General features: G+C 41.8%; 2 protein-coding genes across 2 annotated transcripts; both read right to left on the bottom strand.

The window, feature by feature from the left end:
- Nucleotides 1–778: 778 nt before the first annotated feature.
- Nucleotides 779–6239, bottom strand: LOC136423338 (UDP-glucuronosyltransferase 2B4-like). The gene is made up of 8 exons (XM_066411468.1): nucleotides 6036–6239; nucleotides 4466–4697; nucleotides 3757–3928; nucleotides 3300–3456; nucleotides 2851–3070; nucleotides 1935–2154; nucleotides 1109–1289; nucleotides 779–790 (listed from the first exon to the last, which is right to left on the bottom strand). The coding sequence occupies exons 1-8, from the start codon at nucleotides 6237–6239 to the stop codon at nucleotides 779–781; spliced, it is 1398 nt and encodes a 465-aa protein (XP_066267565.1).
- Nucleotides 6240–11636: 5397 nt separating this feature from the next.
- On the bottom strand, nucleotides 11637–20767 carry LOC136423073 (cytosolic beta-glucosidase-like). Its single transcript, XM_066411089.1, has 6 exons — nucleotides 19424–20767; nucleotides 18935–19150; nucleotides 17052–17195; nucleotides 15905–16021; nucleotides 13107–13236; nucleotides 11637–12491 (listed from the first exon to the last, which is right to left on the bottom strand). Exons 1-6 carry the CDS (start codon nucleotides 20099–20101, stop codon nucleotides 12220–12222), a joined length of 1557 nt encoding a protein of 518 aa, XP_066267186.1. The 5' UTR covers nucleotides 20102–20767; the 3' UTR covers nucleotides 11637–12219.
- Between the last annotated feature and the right edge of the window lie 485 nt (nucleotides 20768–21252).

The following is a 21252-nucleotide window of genomic DNA, read 5'->3' as shown; positions in this document are numbered from 1 at the left end:
ATATCTTTTTATCATCCATAGCTCTAAGATGAAGCGTACAACAGCATTTAAGATCAACCACAGCCTGAAAACATAAATGAATTAAATCTTACTTTACGTAGCTTTTAAATCCGTCTGGAATACGTTCAGGGAATACCCTACTTTTATCCTTTTGTATAGCTCATATCTATATCTTTTTATCATCCATAGCTCTAAGATGAAGCGTACAACAGCATTAAAGATCAACCACAGCCTGAAAATATAAATAAATTAAATCTTACTTTACGTAGCTTCTAAATCCGTCTGGAATACGTTCAGGGAATACCCTACTTTTATCCTTTTGTATAGCTCATATCTATATCTTTTTATCATCCATAGCTCTAAGATGAAGCGTACAACAGCATTGAAGATCAACCACAGCCTGACAACATAAATGAATTAAATCTTACTTTACGTAGCTTCTAAATCCGTCTGGAATACGTTCAGGGAATACCCATGTGTCATGTCTGCATTCTATTGTTGTTCAAGAAAATACGACTTCGGGGTGTGCCTAAACACCTCACCCGACCTCACCCGACCTCATGCGTATTTGGGTTGAAAAAATGGCGAAACCGCGGAAAACCCAACTTTGACTCGAAAAATCTCGTTTCTGAAAAAAGTCTGATTCCTCTGGAGCACTGTAGGAGATTGGTCAACTGGTCACGATACCGGAGACACATTTATATGCTTGATCTGACCTATTTTGACTGCACTATTGACTTTTTCCCTGACCAAGTCTTGATACTCAAAACGGCGCGTATCACCCCTCTATCTATGAAACAAGCGGAGTTTATAAAAACTGGTAAATACTTGGTTGCTGCTTGTTTTGCACTCATAATTGTATATTTAACGTATCCAGAACGTCAAATAATGTCCCTGCCACGTATACACTGCATTTCAGACTCGGATATCAAAGGTCGGGTGAGGTCGGATGAGGTCGGGTGAGGTGTTTAGGCATACGTACCGTGATTTCGATAACAGTCGGTCAATTAGTTTTCAGTTTGATGTCAGTATTACCCCTTTTGCATACTCGACACGCATAGCAACAGCACTTCCAACAAGACAACAAAATAGCAGCTATAACTCCAACAATCAGGGCAATAACGTCTAACAAGTAGTACTGGTAGAAGGGAAGTTCGATCGCCCTCGATCTGAGATGGGGGAGGCCGCCATGTTTGATGACGTGTTCTGTCCACCATACTGCCCGCTCCATGGGCGACTGTGGTTGGTCACGAAGATGCGTGGAGACCTGGTCCGCTTTCTTCTTGTACCTGAAACAAAGCTCAACAAAGTTTAAATCCATGACGTCACATCCCACATTGACAACGATGTTTACCTGGACCAACAGCTGGTTAAAGAAAACATAATTTACTCCAAAACAATGATGTTTAACTCATACATAAACGCTCGTTCTCATTTAAATGTACATATTTTGCAACTTCCATTACCGTTTGAAGTAAGACGTGCCACATATCAGGTGCCAAACTGTCGTTGTTAAACGTAAGAAAAGTTTTAAGTCGTCATAACAACGACAGTTTGGCACCGACTTATACGTGGTAGATCTTAATATCAGGAACGTCTTACTTCAAACGGTAACGGAAGTTACAAAATGTGTACATGTAAATGAGAACGAGGGGAAGAGGAGAAGAGGCTGGAATTGAGTAAGCTATTGAAGAGAGTCACTCTACCTCTACCCTGTGAGTCCAGACACCGTATATCGGCGCGCCACCGAGCACCGCACGCGCGCCTAAGATTTCCCGGCCCACCCTCCCGCTGCCCCCGAAGACCGACCCCGCACCACTCTCCGCTGTAAACTCAAGCTCTGCTAGGCGGGAAAGCTTAGGCGCGCATGCGGTGCTCGGTAGCGCGCCGATATACGGTGTCTGGACTCCCAGGGTACCCTACCTCATACTTACCGAGGATCCAAAATAACGGTAGTAATAGCCTGGTAAACCTCCTCTGACGTCACGGTGTGGATGTCCAGTGACACCGCCATCCCTCGGGCCACCACCCGGGCGATGTTGTCATGAGCATCATTCATCAGAGGCATGCCGACCAGGGGCACCCCGTGGTACATGGCCTCTGCTACTCCGTTGTACCCACAATGTGATACAAACGCCTTTGTCTTTGGATGAGCTGTTTGTTTGAAAGATTTAGTCGTAAGGAATAACGAAAAACATTGTCGAAGTAATGAATTATATACGAAATGCTTTCATGATCACCCATCTGCATCACAAAACAATCTAACACATTTACTTATTTATTAAACTTCACAGAATGAAATCTGAGTGGTGTTGGCAACAGGATCGATGCATCCTTTACAAGGCCAACGCCTCCAGAGTACATTTAGAAACAAGTGAAAAATCATCACTAATATCATATCACAATGCAAACAAGAAATGACAATGATAACAATAATAACAAAAACATACAAGAATGGTGGTAACAACAAAGATATTGAAAAATGACGGTTTGACTATCTTATACAGCATTAACAGGAGTTAGTCCATGTACATAATGTTGTTGATGTCAAAGTGTACACATGATATACTACGACACGTTTGTTGTTTATTATTCGCGATATGCAAGATACGTAGATACGAGCATATGCAAGAGTTGTTGATTATTCTACACAGCGCATTGATGACATTTTACCAAGTCGTAAATTAAGGTAGTTGGTCTATTTACCTCTAAGACCTGATAGACGAATGTCTTTTTGTGATCAACCATCATCACCAAACAACTATAGTAGAGAAACGACTTAGACATAAATCGCTGCTTATTCTATTCTTCTTATGCCATCATTCTCCGCAGTGTGTAGTACGTATTTACCTAGTAAGTCGTTTTGAGGCACCCACTCCATAGTCTTGGTGTTGGACCCCAGACTTGGAGGTGGCGTCCCAGCGTAGCGCCACACGACCTTCTGCGGCAGACGGGCGAAAGCAGCGGCCAGCATGTCGGCTTTCTCTGCGGGCATATCCGCTATCAGGGAGCCGAACGTTACTAGGACGACACCGTCATCTCCAGAACTCTGCACGAACTTCTCCATTTCCTATATTGTTAGGTAGAGAAAAGTATATCAGTTAGTCCAATCACAAAAGAGATGTTAAAACACTACGTAAGTCTCAACCCTCTGCATCAAGTTGCATCTTGATATGGCCATACATAAAAACAAGCTGTAAGTTTACATTATATGTTTGTACAGAGATTATGCTTTTCATCATTTGGATATTCCTTTCTACGTAACACCACCCAGTCGACTAGTTTTTCTAAAGACTGACCTCACTAAGCGGCTTTACGTCCTCGGCCATGTGACCTGCTATGCTGACCATATTTGGCATCATGGGTTTAGGGAAGTCGAACATGAGATCTGATTGGTAGAGCCACACGTCGGTCCTTGCCAAGGCAGCAGATATGGTGAAATTGTCGCCAATAGTTCTGTTGGTGGCAAAAACAATGTTCCTAAGTGCCATTTTAAACATAATTTCACTCCATAGAAAAGACACGGACTCCTCCAGTCATCTGGCATCATTGACTCGAAAGTGTGAATGAATTTGCATTAAATACAGTTTTTCCAATGGCGTAAAATCACATCCTTAAAACGTGAATTTAATGAAACTTATGAGCATTTATCAAATCTAACAGTAACGACTTGAAAACCGACATATATAACAAGTAGTAAATTATATTCTTTTAAAAGTGTCATGCCGCAATGTACTGCTATGCTAACAAACTGACCTGTTTGCAAGATCGTCAATTTTTTTATCGAGGATCAGCTGCCCAATAGCAGAGAATGTAAAGTAAACCAACACGTTCTTCACTCTCTGTAGAAATGTCATATGATCAGACAACCCCGATGACATTGTTGGCACGTAAGCAAGAGGATTAGGGACACCGGTGGCACGGATGTCTGAAAAATAGGATTAAAAGACATGCTATAGTAACTACAACTTTATATTTTAGTGTGATGTTATTAGTTTCTGATCATGAGGTTCAACCGTTCGAAGATTGATACACAGAAGCTAAAGTGTACTGCACGAAAGATGTGTGTTACAGTAAAGAGGGTTGTTGGAATTAGCTGTCCGGTCCGATTCGCGGAAAAAGCTGTCCAGTCCGATTTCGGGGTGGAAAAGGCGACCTGGCAACATCAGTGATGCTACCAGTAGAGATCGCAGTATTTGTAGAAACGACAAGTGTACTGGTAGAACCACCGAACCGATGCCAATGGGTCGACCAAGCTGGTAAAAATCTATAGCTGTTTTTTTTTTTAATTTACTCGCTCAGTGCAAGGCCGTTATGGGGGCCACTCATCTGAGCACTGAACTAATTCTTACCGTAGTAGCTGTATAGCTTAACATTCCCGTTGGAAAAGGAGGACCTAGGACTGAGTATATAAGAAGATTATGGTAGATATAAGTTGGCCTGCACTGTACAAATATGAACACACCATTGCCCCCAGGCAGAGACCTCATTGTGCAGACTAGCGGCAGGTCCAAGTACTGCGCCACGAGGGGCCCACAAAAGGTAACAGCATACGTCAGGACTACGTCATAGTGGCTGTTCTTCAGTTTCGTCAGAAGTTGCTTGTCACTCAACGTCTCTTCATTAAGGTCCAGCAGAGCAGAAGTCCCGGTACTCCAAAGAGTCATGAGGTCTAACGCTCCAGATGAAGAAAATGCCTGTAACGTTTGTACATAAACATTAGAATATTGTAGCAATGTTACACAACAGCTTTGTAGAATCATGTCCTTGGTAGAATGAAGCCCGGATGTTAGACAAAAAAGTGACGAAATTATAAATTTGATAATAAGGCTACAATTTTCGGTGCCGTTTTTTTGGTGTGTTTTGGATCTGATAACTCGACGAGAAGCGCTAGCCGTTGATGACTCTTCGTGACAATTTCAATGTTTTTGTCAAAAGAAAGGTCAAGTTCAATAACGGACGGCCACTTGGTGGCTTCATGTGGAACTGCATCAGTACTTTCATTGTTCATATCTCGTGTTCTGGACATCCTATGGAAATCTTTTATACTAGATAACTTTTGGGCTTATGAAGTTGTGGTATAGGTTTCGCCTCGATCTCTAAAAGCCTTATTTGCAACTCCAGCGGCCGCTCTGGTTTTTGAGGCTTTGAAAGAGAATAACTCAATAAACGGTCGAAGGATCGTCATGACCTTTGATGATTGAAATGATTATATGATTAATTTGCAAATCATGATCTAATTTGCATAATTGATGAGGAAGATCTGTCAATCCAATGTGTTTCATGTTCGAACATATGACATAAATGACTGAGCAAGAACGTGACGTCGATACATAATTATAAATTATGAAAATGATGGAGAAAATACTGAGATTGAATACTGTTGGTAAATGATGAGAATTATATGCTTGCAGCACTTGGAAGTCAAGTAAAGGTGAAAATCATCAGACATAGATACGCGGATCAATAGGCCTCATTTGTTAAAGAAAATGCTACAATAGGCTTAGAATGGGGTCTTTCCAAATGGAAGGAAGGGAGGATAGGAATTGTGTACTTTCAACAACTTTTGTTATTTGGGTGCTAAGGCTGTTTAACTGATATGGTTTATGCAAATGAGGACTTTATTTGTATAATAAATGAGAAGGTTAACACTATTTGCGAACGTATGAGGGTGTGGAACTCTTTTGTGATTTACGTCACCAGATTTGTCCAACATTAGCTACTTTTTTGGGTGCTTGTATATTATGCTGACTTGTTCCATTATTCTATTTCATTCATAACCTTTTTATTGTTATTTCATTCCTCGTGATCGTTCAAGATCCCATCACACATAAGGTTTGCTAAGTGACTATCATCTGTTGAAAGATCATTGTCCGATAAATCTCATTTTTTTCAAACTTGTAGTTGTAAGTGTTTAGGACAATAAGTAATTAAGCATAAACATGAACGACAGTTGATACAGACTATCGTACGAAATAAGTTATTAAGTGCTCATCTATTTTTTTTTTCGCCATGTCTAAGCACGAAATACCTACCAACTTTGGAACCATAGTTTTATAGACTTCCTTCATCAACGGTGGTTTGTCAGGATCTCCGAATGTTTCGTACTGCAAGGTCGGCCATTTCCGCATGAGGTCGCTCTTGTGACTAGCAGGAGCCACCACAGTGACGACGTGTCCTCGGGAGGCCAAGGCTTCGGCAATCTTCGCCACGCCCATCCAGGAGCTGCCGTATGTCATTGTCACGACGAGGATGTCGGCAGCTTGGACATGTTGACACAAAATGGCGGCGACAAAGAACAGGTGGAACATATTGAGCAGCAGCGGCCGTACTGGAATGTTTACTAATGGATCGGAATCTGAAAAGATCATTAGAAAAGACATTGAACGAATTTAACGACCAAACTGATCACTATGATATTAGCGACAATAAATGTTGAAATAAGCTGAAAGTCCTTTTTCACAGGAAAGGGTATTTTAGTCTTAGAAAACTTTCCCATGTTCTTTCAGGGTATTCCTTATTACCGAATATGGAAGTAAACAATTTAAATTCGGAATAAAGTTACATTTAGAAGTATCTTAAGTCAAGTTTTGACTTATTTTGTACTTCAATACTTTCTGACTGGAATAGGATAGTAACGTAGATTTGCCTAAAAGTGTTTGTGCATTGTATTAACTTAGCGCTACCAATTAATGTCCAATTTATTCAATACGTCAGTTATCTTAAAGAAATTAATCTATTGACTTCAAGGTTGAAAATGGATATATTAATGTTCTGGAAAGTCTTCATCTGCATATTTAATACGTGCCTATCTATATTTACACTTGTCAGAGACATACACATATCCGAATACTATCATCGTCACCATTACATTGTATACTGTTTTAGCCATTAGAATGAACATTATTTGATCGATTATTATTTATGTTGTAGATTAATTCTTAGAAATTTTAAATATTGGATATAGTCGATTGTTATGTATCTACGAATTTCCAAACATTGTACCAGTTACAATTGTCGCGCAATAAAGCTCTTCTTCATAATGCTATTCGGTCCTAGAACACACTATCAGTATGTACCCTAGAACACTCAAGCAGTACAAATGTGTCGTCCCACACCCTAAAAACGCAGACTCATGGCATTCTAGAAAACTAAGAGATTATGATATTAATATTCACTGCAACATGGGTACTTCCAAAAAATTTCATCCGTTTGTAAATGCATCATGTTGCATTGTTTTCTTAGTCAGGGGAAAATTACAACAGAAATCACCACCCATCCCCTCAAGCCCGGTCCCTGAAAAACAATGTGTACTCATTGAAACCATTCCCACGAAGCTTCCACACGATACTTCAGAATACATCAGTTGATCGTCACGAGATCTAACATGGTTTACGTTTTTTTTCAAAAAGGCCTGGACAAATCTTGTTAAAAATTGAGAAAATAAGTTCATCCCAAGATATTAAGGAATAAGGAATGCATGCAGTTTGTAGCTATCCCTGAATATTTAGGTTTGTACGCTGTAGAGCGATATTCTTGCATACAACAGTTCTGTAACAATATGCCCTTCCGGGATCGGTATAGCAACAGTTGACTGATTCTGTTCCATAATTTCTCAATTTCAGCTAAGTACCTTTCCAAAATTGGTCACAGTACAGATTATATACAAAATATGTCATAGTCTATCTTCAGGACATTTGAAAAATGCATTTTAAACAATCAGCAAATTAGATGGCACGACAACAACACTTAACAGAGCACGGTGATGTTTGGTAGGCACAACAGAGAAAGAACATCAGTAGAAACTCCAGCAACGATATAAAATACGGACGTCGCCGTGTCAAGTTCTTACCTGATAGTTTATTGGGCGTGTCTTCTGCCTCGGAACACGGAGGTAAACAGAGGCGGTGTGTTCTGCGCATCAAGAGTTATTCTAGCTGTGTAGGCGACACACCAGTAATCCGCGCAGGCGCAGAAGACCAACTTTTAGCCCAGGAAATAGGTTTGGTACCCTTGGTAGAGGTAGCTGTAAAGGGGCTTCTTTTTAAGGATATGTTGATATTTTGGAGCTGGATTTTACAGGTAAGGGTTTCTACCTTCTTATTAAGTTGAAAAATCAGACTTTCATCAATGTTTTTGGTGTCTGTAGGCCTGCAAAGTTTGCTGTTTTTGTGTAATTACGGTGGAGAAAGGGGTCAAAGGTCAATTTTTGTAAACAAGGCCGGATTCGTAGGGGTTGTGCCGATTAGAAAGTTGAAATTATTCTCTAGATTAAAACTTTAGAGGCCTGACAGCGCTGCCAATGCATGTTTTTCATGGACTAAAACTCAGGTAGGTGACTTTTGACAGCCTGTTTCTTACATGATTACCATGTATTAAGATAGGAAGCTTGATTACGATCCTGTGGCCTAGCTGTGTATGTGGGTGGACACCTCTCATCAGGAGTGACCCATTTCGCTACAGGGGTGGTTAACGTTAACCATTACTGTGGTGTCTTAGAGTGCACTTTTGCATTAGAAGATATCCATTCCAAGTTTAAACTGCCTTTAATTTCGGCGTTCATTCGAATATACTTAAAACAGTAAATGAAGACAAATTCAAGGATTCTTTCTTGATAATGCGAGTGTCTTTTTAAAAAAACTACTTACTCATCTATTCACTGACGTCATCATGATTTTTCATCGAAATGGCTGATACGGATTTACAAGCAGATTCGCATTACCCATGTCTACCTCATAACAACCAAAGACAGGGTTAGAAAAACAGATTCGTAGTAACTTTTGAAATTTACCATGTGGTTGGTGTAGGTAGCTGCCAGAGAGGTCTGACAGCCAAGAAACGTTACGATATTCCACCCAAACGTCTGCTTGAAGATTAAACATAATCATATATACTATTGTCACAAAGATTGTTAACAAAACTGCAAGATTATATCATCATGGTTCATCAGCTCAGTATGTACCGGCGACACACTAGTAATCCGCGCAGGCGCAGAAGGCCAACTTTAAATAGGTTTTGTACCCTTGGTAAAAGTAGCTGTAAAGGGGCTTTTTTCAGGATATGTTGATATTTTGGAGCTGGATTTTACAGGTAAGGGCTTCTACCTTCTTTAAGTTAAAAAATCAGACTTTCATCCATGTCTGTGGTGTCTGTAGACCTGCAAAGTTTGCTGTTTTTGTGTGATTATCAGGTGGAGAAGGGGGTCAAAGGTCAATTTTTGTAAACAAGGCCGGATTCGTAGGGGTTGTGCCGATTAGAAAGTAGAAATTATGCTCTAGATTGAAACTTTAGAGGCCTGACAGCCCTGCCAATGCATGTTTTTCATGGACTAAAACTCAGGTAGGTGACTTTTGACAGCCTGTTTCTTACATGATTACCATGTTTTAAGATAGGAAGCTTGATTACGATCCTGTGGCCTAGCTGTGTATGTGGGTGGACGCCTCTCATCAGGAGTGACCCATTTCGCTACAGGGTTGGTAAACGTTATCCGTTACTGTGGTGTCTTAGAGTGCACGTTTGCATTAAAAAATATCAATTCTAAGTTTAAACTGCCTTTAATTTCGGCGTTCATTCGAATATACTAAACAATAAATGAAGACAAATGCAAGGATTCTTTCTTGATAATGCGAGTGTCTTAAAAACTACTTACTCATCTATTCACAGACGTCATCATGATTTATCATCGAAATGGCTGATACGGATTTACAAGCAGATTCACATGGCCCATGTCTACCTTATAACGACCAAAGACAGGGTTAGAAAAACAGATCCGTAGTAACTTTAGAGAGTTACCATGTGGTTGGTGTAGGTAGCTGCCAGAGAGGTCTGATGGTCAGGAAACGTTACGATATTCCACCCAAACGTCTGCTTGAAGATTAAACATAATCATATACTACTATTGTTACAAAGATTGTTAACAAAACTGCAAGATTATATCATCATGATTCATCTGCTCTGTATGTACCGGCGACACACTAGTAATCCGCGAAGGCGCAGAAGGCCAACTTTAAATAGGTTTGGTACCCTTGGTAAAAGTAGCTGTAAAGGTGCTTTTTTCAGGATATGTTGATATTTTGGAGCTGGATTTTACAGGTAAGGGTTTCTACCTTCTTATTAAGTTGAAAAATCAGACTTTCATCCATGTCTGTGGTGTCTGTAGACCTGCAAAGTTTGCTGTTTTTGTGTGAGGATCAGGTGGAGAAGGGGGTCAAAGGTCAATTTTTGTAAACAAGGCCGGATTCGTAGGGGTTGTGCCGATTAGAAAGTAGAAATTATGCTCTAGATTGAAACTTTAGAGGCCTGACAGCCCTGCCAATGCATGTTTTTCATGGACTAAAACTCAGGTAGGTGACTTTTGACAGCCTGTTTCTTACACGATTACCATGTATTAAAATAGGAAGCTTGTTTACGATCCTGTGGCCTACCGAGGCGGGCCGTGAAGTTGGTAGCCGGCGCAAGCATTGATGGGTACTTAATTTCCTCCAATTAGGTGTCTTGACATATAATCAGTTTAATTAGATGATTTTTAAAACGGGTGATTTTCCCTTTGATTGATATTTGCAATGAATCTCCGGCTTTCAAACCCAAAGGGTCAGCTGGTTTTCTTTTTGGTGTTGGCGTTACTTTTCTTGCACATGCCACAGAACAACACTTCCAACAAGACAACAATACAGCAGATACAACTCCAACAATCAGGCCAATAACGTCTAACATGTAGTACAGGTAGAACGGAAGTTCGATCGCCCTTGATCTGAAATGGGGGAGGCCGCCATGTTGATGACGTATTCTATCCACCACACTGCCCGCTCCATGAGCGACTGTGGTTGGTCACAAAGATGCGTGGAGATCTGGTAAGTACAAATTACATGTACATTTGAAGGCATTGTCAACCCCAGAGGATAGTGTTCTGGTACTTCTATATGTTATTATTTTCTGAATGCAAGAACGCGATTGTATTTGCAACTTGGCCTTGAACCATAGCAAATGAAGACCTCATTTGCAAAATTAATGCAAAATACTATAACTCAAGATGGGCTTGATGGATGGTCATGATTTTTGGTATGTAGGTAGCTTACGTGAAGCTTTGTACGATTAGACGGCAATTATGCAAATCAGATTCTAATTTGCATAATTAATAAGGCAATTTTAAAATCTTGCTGTAATTAATGATATGACTATTCAAATATGTGATATTTGTAACTGAGAAAGAGAGGAATGTTGATAGATTGAAAATATGTAAATATGGACCTAATTTGCATAATTAATGAGATACAACTTTTACACCATGTTGGTAAATGACGGCAATTTCATACTTGTGGCATTAGGAAGTTATGTGAATGTCAACATCTTTGAATCAAATTATGCTAATAATGACCTCTTTTGCATAATTGATGATAAATGTTAGCATAACCTTCTTTGTTAAGCTCATACTTTGAACAACTTCTGTTATTTGGGTGGAGGAGACTAGTATGATTTATGATTTATGAGAAAGACTCCTATAATACGTCAGTCTTAAAGGTTAAAATCATTTGACGAAGGTATGAGGTCGTGGAACTATAGTTATGTATGTAATGAGCTATTCCTCATATTCAATATCTATGCAACAGGATGATAAATATGAACTCGGTAAAAAACAGTTTGGAAACTCAGATCATTTCTCAGTTGTATCTTTTTAACTGTATAGAAGTATCTATCTTTGGAACGTCTGTTTATGACACTTCACAATGATACCTACTATTTCATGCTGACTATACAAATTAGCTAAACGTTAAGATAACAAACTATGTAAAAGCACGTTGGCGATCAAACATAACTACTTCAAATACTAGTTAGCTAATTGTGCCTATGTGATATCTCTACCAATATATTCAACATGATCACAATGAGTAATGTATAATGAGTAATTAAAAATGCTCTTATCATCTATTGCATGCATGTCTAAGAAAGTATAAGACCTTCTGATTAATTTCACATACCATTCTTGAACATTTCTTAACTTGAGTTATTTGTTTGCATTGTTTCATTGTGTACTCTCATTTTGCAATCCATAGAGCTGTATTATATCTATGTCATGTCTAGGTGCTTCTAACTCATTAGCATTGACACGAATATCTGTTAGGTTCAAAGGGGAAGGGCGTTGCTTGAACGTTTATGAACATTGCCACGTCGTATTGCAATAAGTATTACTTTTACCAATACAAATATTCAAACAACGATAATCTACAGCTCATCTTTCACAGCCTTTGGACCGCGACATTTCATCCACATGTCCTTCACCATATCTGTGATTTCCGTTCCCTCGGGGAAACCGTTTTTAGCGATGATGTCGCTGTAAAACTTTGCAGACTGCTTGGGTGTTCGGGGTCGGTTGGGGTCGGTAAAGTCGACGTAATGTAGCCCGAAGCGCTCGGTGTAGCCCTTTGCCCACTCGAAGTTGTCCATAAATGACCAGGCGGTGTAGCCTCGAACCTTCACTCCGTCCTCTTCGATTGCTGTTCAGAGAAAATATATATATATATATATTTATAGATATAAATTAGATAGATAGATAGATAGATAGATAGATAGATAGATAGATAGATAGATAGATAGATAGATATAGAGAGAGAGGGGGAGAGAGAGAGAGCGAGCGAGAGAGAGAGACAGAGAGACAGAGAGAGCGAGAGAGCGAGAGAGAGCGAGACAGAGCGAGAGAGAGCGAGAGAGAGAGCGCGAGAGAGAGCGAGAGAGAGCGAGAGAGAGAGTGAGAGAGAGCGAGAGAGAGCGAGAGCGAGAGAGAGAGAGAGAGAGAGAGGGAGAGAGAGAGAGAGAGAGAGAGAGAGAGAGAGAGAGAGAGAGAGAGAGAGAGAGAGAGAGAGAGGGCTAATACAGGTTAGGTATCTGTAGCCCTGCCCTTGTATTCGAAAGAAAGTATAGTCGCTATAAGGAGTCTTGTGCTATATCATTCGTACCAGAGACGTGTTCAAATCCTCATATTCTGGAATCTATTTAAGTCCTAATTCCGACCTGGACTTCATGAAGCAGAAATGTGCGAATGTCGAAGATCTTTTTAATTAGCTTTTGCAATGTTACGGCGTCTTCTTTGTCAACAACGTGCCTTCGATTACCTTTCAGCACTTCATCAATGTACGTCATGTAGTAACACATGCGGCTCGTGTCCTCTAGGACGGGCGGTTGCACGTCAGCGCCAGACCAGCCGTTCTCAGTGATGTACACCTCGGGATCTCCAAACTTTTCCTATCAAACAGAGAAAAAGCTGTTAATGATTAGATTGATAGTCACCATATAACGAAATGACGCGGTACGTTAACCAATAAAAAGGCTTGATTTGTCCATATACGGCTGTGATACTTACTCTGTATCCAGCACTTGTAAGCTCTTACATATATCCAGAATGGCGATCAATCGTACTAGAAGTGGGCCTGTTACTTTCAACCGGATATAGGATTGACCGATGCTTCAAATTGTTCAATATCAAAAGATTAATGTCATACATGACTTCTCTCGCTCATGTGTGTTACAAGAAGTAAGATAGCTGTGAGCACCCCCTCCACTTATGTGACTTAGAATAGCCCACCATGAATATGGAATAAGGAGTGCTCTAAGAAACACAGCTTGAAGTAATACGATCTCTTCTCTACCCGAACTGGAGCTGAGCACACGTCAATGTACACTACTAACCCTAGACTAGAATACAAGGTTATAGCAGCATCTACGGTCTCTGCCTCATAAGTCACTAAGGATAAAGCAACAATGTGTCAATTTGATAATTATGTGATATTGGCTGTATGATTACGTTAACACCGACACCACCGAATAAACCGAGTTAGTGAAGCGGACATGGCGGTATACTCGGAGATTATAGAAACCAACCGATGGCTTATAACACCGTACACACCCAATATATGATTATATGGATAACATATATACAGTAACATGCTACGCATTTAGCTTTAGATGAACACATTTGTAAGAACTGTTGCGTATGGACAATGATATATTTCTTGGCGACTACCAATCCGTGGATCGTTAGTTCTCTCTTTCAAAAGTACGTCATGTATGTTATATCTACCCGGTGGGCCAGCCACGATCATTCACTCCCCCAATAAGATGCCATCCACTTATAATTAACATTCAACCCTAAAGCTGTTCCGATTCTAAATGGGCCCAGAGGTTTTAGGACAGGGCCTGCCGGCTGTTATCCTGTATTTCTATTCACAGTACAAACCTTTATATAGGTGAGCAGCCTTCTGAGTCCCCACGGTACAAACCTTTATATAGGTGAGCAGCCTTCTGAGTCCCCACGGTACAAACCTTTATATAGGTGAGCAGCCTTCTGAGTCCCCACGGTACAGACCTTTATATAGGTGAGCAGCCTTCTGAGTCCCCACGGTACAAACCTTTATATAGGTGAGCAGCCTTCTGAGTCCCCACGGTACAAACCTTTACATAGGTGAGCAGCCTTCTGAGTCCCCACGGTACAAACCTTTATATAGGTGAGCAGCCTTCTGAGTCCCCACGGTACAAACCTTTATATAGGTGAGCAGCCTTCTGAGTCCCCACGGTACAAACCTTTACATAGGTGAGCAGCCTTCTGAGTCCCCACGGTACAAACCTTTATATAGGTGAGCAGCCTTCCGAGTCCCCGCAGTACAAACCTTTATATAGGTGAGCAGCCTTCTGAGTCCCCACGGTACAAACCTTTATATAGGTGAGCAGCCTTCCGAGTCCCCGCAGTACAAACCTTTATATAGGTGAGCAGCCTTCTGAGTCCCCACAGTACAAACCTTTATATAGGTGAGCACCCTTCTGAGTCCCCACAATACAAACCTTTAAATAGGTGAGCAGCCTTCTGAGTCCCCATGGTACAAACCTTTATATAGGTGAGCAGCCTTCTGAGTCCCCACAGTACAAACCTTTATATAGGTGAGCAGCCTTCTGAGTCCCCACGGTACAAACCTTTATATAGCTGAGCAGCCTTCTGAGTCCCCACGGTACAGACCTTTATATAGGTGAGCATCCTTCTTAGTCCCCACGGTACAAACCTTTATATAGGTGAGCAGCCTTCTGAGTCTCCACGGTACAAACCTGTATATAGGTGAGCAGCCTTCTGAGTCCCCACGGTACAAACCTTTATATAGGTGAGTAGCCTTCTGAGTCCCCACGGTACAAACCTTTATATAGGTGAGCAGCCATCTGAGTCCCCACGGTACAAACCTTTATTTAGGTGAGCAGCCTTCTGAGTCCCCACGGTACAAACCTTTATATAGGTGAGCAGCCTTCTGAGTCCCCACGGTACAAACCTTTATATAGGTGAGCAGCTTTCTGAGTCCCCACGGTACAAACCTTTATATAGGTGAGCAACCTTCTGAGTCTCCACAGTACAAACCTTTATATAGGTGAGCAGCCATCTGAGTCCCCACGGTACAAACCTTTATATAGGTGAGCAGCCTTCTGAGTCCCCACGGTACAGACCTTTATATAGGTGAGCAGCCTTCTGAGTCCCCACGGTACAAACCTTTATATAGGTGAGCAGCCTTCTGAGTCCCCACAGTACAGACCTTTATATAGGTGAGCAGCCTTCTGAGTCCCCACGGTACAAACCTTTATATAGGTGAGCAGCCTTCTGAGTCCCCACGGTACAAACCTTTATATAGGTGAGCAGCCTTCTGAGTCCCCACAGTACAAACCTTTATATAGGTGAGCAGCCATCTGAGTCCCCACGGTACAAACCTTTATATAGGTGAGCAGCCTTCTGAGTCTCCACGGTAAAAACCTTTATATAGGTGAGCAGCCTTCTGAGTCCCCACGGTACAGACCTTTATATAGGTGAGCAGCCTTCTGAGTCCCCACAGTACAAACCTTTATATAGGTGAGCAGCATTCTGAGTCCCCACGGTACAAACCTTTATATAGGTGAGCAGCCTTCTGAGTCCCCACGGTACTGCATACAACCAGTCGGACTGCGCGCGTCGCCACTCCGGGGCGGGTATCTCTTCAAAAGACTCGAGAACGGTCTGTGTCTAGCCGAGAAAGGCAAACAAACTCATTAGATAGTGGCACTTCAGATTCCCCTTCTTTATCTCTTAGCCATGTTGATTTAAAGGTTGACATCCGCGCGCGCATTGAGTTTTGTCCGTTTCAAAGAAAAAAAGCTTTCTCCCATACTGTAATTCTCACAAAGCAAAATGAGCAAATATGTGCCGTAAAGTGAAGAAAAGTATTTCGGATACTGTTGAATGTCAAGGTCAATCCCAAAGTCAAAGAAGATATAAAAGAAAATGAATTATCACTTATTTGCTACACGATACGCTGTGTGTTTAGTTATTTTTTTTGCTAAACGTCTTTTTTCATTCGCACGTTCGCATCAGTTTTGGAGTTCCAGACGGACATCCATTAACAACATGTGGGGCGAGCTATTATGTATGATTGTTGCTTCAAATGTCAAAATATGCAAATAGTTTTTATAATAATAGTGTTATTGTCTTGGAACCACCTTGTCACACCTTGTCATCGTTCTCGCAATCAATCTCTCTTATCTTCCTTTGTTTTTGTTTGCTATTGCATTAAATGTCCAATACGTCCTATTTTCGGCGGAGCTTCCATGTCAGACATCACGAAATCGCCGGCGAATGCACCCAGATACACGGCGACATGCCGACCTGCGTGCCGATTACCGGCGCTACGAACGTCCCTTGCTCGCACGTAAATGTTGCCGACATGTGTGGGTCGACATCACGAAATCGCGGGCAAATGTACCCTGACACACGACGACCTGCGTGCCGATTATAGATGAGCGATGGAAAAGGCAGCGCTCTTTAGAGGCCCGTGGCACCAGTGGTATACGGTGGTACAAGTGGTTTTAATACTGAGACGAGTGAAAGAAAAGGGAGCGCTCTTCTGAGCCCCGTGGTATAGGTGGTATGCGGTGGTACAGGTAGTTTTCATTCTGAGAGGAGCTAATGAATAGGCAGCGCTCCACTGAGGCCCAAGGCACCAAAAGTTTAGGTTTGACATGTTTACGAAAAGCGCACTTCTATGTGTACTTCTTACCTTTATGTCGATTGGTTTGTCGGCCACAAGTCTGGTCGTATAATGATTCAGACCGAAGAAATCCGAAGAACCACGAATGGAGGATTTTTCTTCGTCGGAAAACTCTAGGCCCTCGAGCTTCATTACTGATCTCAGTTGCCGAAGCTGTGAATGAAAAGTAAAAGGAAACAAGACGAAAAAAGATGAACTAGCTCATAAACCATATACCAGTGAGTAGATGCAATACAAACAACCATGTAACCAGGACGTACTTTTCATATATGTTAGTGGCGCGCCGGGAGATACATCTGTTTGGTGAATTGTTTGTATTGATCAATAATCATTGCAGTGTGGGTCCCACAGGTGATAGGTTCTATTTGTTTAATAATCTGTGTACCGTTAACCAAATAAGAGGTTAAGCACAAATTGTAAAGACCAATTTGGTCACCATTGCGGGCCCAGGCCTTCTCTAAGATATGATGTGATGTGTACGAACGCTTAATCTGCCGTTTTATGAGCCATGCATGATTCTTCATTGGAAAGTCCCGAGAATGTGTTTTTTTTAAAAATAATTTTGGAAATTAACAAACATTATCTTTCAAAATCTGCCGCACTTCATAAATGAATAAGCAACATATTGAGCAAAACGTGAACATGAATAACGATACCTGTTAGAGGTAACAGGATATCTGTTACTTTGTTGGAGTTACACTTAGCCAAAGGTGGTCTTTTAAAGCTTCATCGAAAATCTGTCTATGGCATACCATTCCTTCTCGTGAACAACATAACGGAAACTGTATGCGAGACACTATTCCATGGAACGAATATTTGAAAAGATTCAAGAAGCTCTGACTACACAAACCAAGTCTGTGTTATGAAACTTAAGCCATGCCATCATCATCATCATCATCATCATCATCATCATCATCATCATCATCATCATCATCATCATCATCATCATCATCATCATCATCATCATCGTCATCATCATCATCATCATCATCATCATCATTCACTAGCATCAGGATCAGATGCATAACGGCTACAGACATGCGTAGCTAGGTCATGCCAGGTTTGTCTACTCTGAGCCATGTAGACGACCTATTTTTTGCCATGAGATAGAAAGCAAATAGAGACAGGCAGGGCAAAGATCACAGTTCAGGACAGGTAAGGGCCATTAGGGGAAGTTATTTGCGGTCCAATATGCTAATCTCTAAGCAGATTAATCGGTGGGAAAACAGTATCCAGTCTCAAATAAGCTCCACCAGTCTCAATTAGTTCACCTGAGCCTGTTTGACTCTGGTTGGCCCTTTTGATACTGGCGGCGCCATGCTATCGATAGATCTGCTTAGTAGGGGTGGGTACCGGTATCGTGTACTGGTACAAAACCGGTATTTCTTAATGGACCGGTCAAAAAAAACCGGTCCGTAAAAAATCAGTGGACCGGCCTATGGACCGATTAGAAAATTCATAGTACCAGGCTACCAGCAGGCGGCCACATAACTGGTCTAAGAAAATACAAAACAGCAGATTTAATGAGTCGTTTTCGAAGACGTTAGCTGTGAATCATATCTAGAAACACTTAAAGGATGAGTAAACAGACGGCGAGGAGAGTATAGTTATAATTTTGAGACAAAGTGCAAACCAAAGAAATTATATCGTTCCAGACATGACGTTTGGAGACTATTACGTGCGTCTCGCTCTCCAAAATATGATGTAGTTGCAACACTACTGTAATCAGGTACAGGTACAGGTCCGGACCTGGACCTGACCCTCTGGACCTGGACCTGGACTGGACCTGAATTTTATGTACCGGTACCCACCCCTACTGCTTAGAGATCACCAATATGCCTCCTTCGACTTTTAAAACTTGATTTGAAATTTAAGGTCAATGCTCAGCTTACCGATTCCTCAACGACAGGAGGAAATCCCCCGTCTCCAAAGATGGGTTGTGCAAACCAGTCGTTAAATATCTGCAGTGCGCGGTCTCTTGCCTCAACGTCGGTCGGAAGGTCGGGGTCACGAGGTTCCTTCCAGGAAAGATTCAGCGTGATGCCGACTTTCCCCCCCTGAAGATGTCGGAAGGTTGTGTTGTAGGTGTGCCAGGCCTTGGCATGAGCCTGGACAAAGAAATTAAAGGTAAACCGATCGTATTTGTATGTATTAAATATGTTGTTGAATATTCATATATCCCATGCTTTATACTTGTCTAGACTTCGTCGGCCTATTTGCATAAGAATGTCGGACGCTTATGAATACAACAAAGGACATGTACACAAAGTTATAATAGCTCGGTATAGAGCATAGTCAGGGACTGACACGTACACCAAGTCTTCATAGCGGGCTACTGTAAATATAATTTTTTTAGTATTAATTAATCATGCATGCCTCACCTTCAAGACTGTATGTCCACAGCGTAGGGAGGACACCATCGTCTGGTCCTGAATACCGGGGGCGTGTTCTCCCGTCATGTATCCATGGGTACAGAACACCATCGGTTCGTTAAAAGTTAACCAAAATTTAACTCTGTCACCGAAGGTCTGGAACGCGAAGGTGGCGTAGTTGTGATAATCGTCGACGATAGCCTCGTCCATCCACCCTCCGTACTTCTCGTGTAGGGCCTGGGGAAGGTCCCAATGGTAAAGAGTCACCATCGGGGCGATGCCGTTTGCGATCAGTTCGTTAATCAGCTTGTTGTAATAGTCGACGCCATCTTGGTTGACACCGCCCGCTAGGGTACCGTCGGGAAAGATTCGCGGCCATGACATAGAGAAGCGGTAGTGCTTTAGACCCATGGCCTTCATGAGCTGCACGTCTTCTCGGTACTTGTTGTAGCTGTCACAGGCCACGTCTCCGGTGTCTCCTCGGTCTACCTTACCAGGTGTGTGGGAAAAAACGTCCCAGATGGACTGACCCTTGCCATCCGTGTTCCAGCCGCCCTCGATCTGGTAGGACGCGGTGGCCGTGCTCCAAATGAAGCCGTCAGGAAACGTACCTGGTCGGAAGTCGTCCCTTGCCGGGTCGTACGCGCCATAGGCGTACATAGCACCAGACGCCGTGGTCGACATCATGTAGCACACTGAGGCTAGTCTGATTGCTTCGCTGCAGGTCAAAGTACTATGAGCAGTGTGCAGGTCCCACGGGTTTTGGCGCAGAGATAACCTGAATCTATTTGTTTATAAAGCCTTTTTTTAATCTAAACAGGATCTTCGCTCACCGCACGATGTATATTTGAAATAATTACATTCTTGCAGCCTCCATAGCAGGCTCTCCGGGCCTTTTTGGGGGCTTACAATATACTTTTTGCTGATGGCTTATTTTTGTACTGGCCGGGTTATTTGTGCAGCCAGCCCGTAACCATTTAATAGACCCAGCAAAGAGTGTATTGGAAGCTCCCCAAAATGCCAAGGGAGCCTGCCTGCTATAGAGGCTAACGTAATAACACGAGAGCCCTTTAGTCTAAGTCTAAGTTGCAAATAGGCGATTTTACGTAGTACTACCCACACTAAGTAGGCTTTCACCATTTCTATCTAAGGATTTGATTTTCATTGCTACCACTGTGCTCAAAGGACAGAAGCACTCCTATCGACAATATGTGGTAATGCAGCCTTCAGGTTATGTCGACAAACGCGGTTCTTTGGCTAAACTAGCGGTGTATCAGACAAGACTATTGGAAGATCTAACAATTGGACCCATGACGTATATTATGTCATTTTCCATTTTCATAAAAGCATACAAATTGTAACTAGCGGTGTATCAGACAAGACTATTGGAAGATCTAACACTTGGACCCATGACGAATGTTATGTCATTTTCCATTTTCATAAAAATTGTTTATTAAGCAGCATTTTACATACGTCGTGTAGGTGCTATATATACAGATCTGAGAAAGTAGAATTGGATTTTCAACAAAAAGCCAGCGCCATCTTTTGTCAAAGCGCTAAATATGGACAGTGGTTGCTGAATTGACATGTGCTTTATTTGCTTTATGGTCTGTGTTACAGATCGGATGTGCTACTTGTTAACATTCTTTTATGATCTTTACCATAAAAACATGACATGATGCAAAGAATTAGTGCTTATACACTGTTTGAAGGTCTCGGGGCGTCCTTTAGACCCAGTTCTCGTTCCCAGACTGGATGCCGTTCCTGTTCCCGTGTCCAGGGTAGTATGACACCATGTCGTCATCACCACCTGTCGTGCTGGTGACGTGGTTCTCCAC

The sequence above is a fragment of the Branchiostoma lanceolatum genome, chromosome 17 (assembly GCF_035083965.1).
Source record: "Branchiostoma lanceolatum isolate klBraLanc5 chromosome 17, klBraLanc5.hap2, whole genome shotgun sequence".
NCBI classification, from domain to species: Eukaryota; Metazoa; Chordata; class Leptocardii; order Amphioxiformes; family Branchiostomatidae; genus Branchiostoma; species Branchiostoma lanceolatum.
Note: the sequence above shows the minus strand (reverse complement) of the source record. Positions and strands in the feature narration are given on the sequence as shown.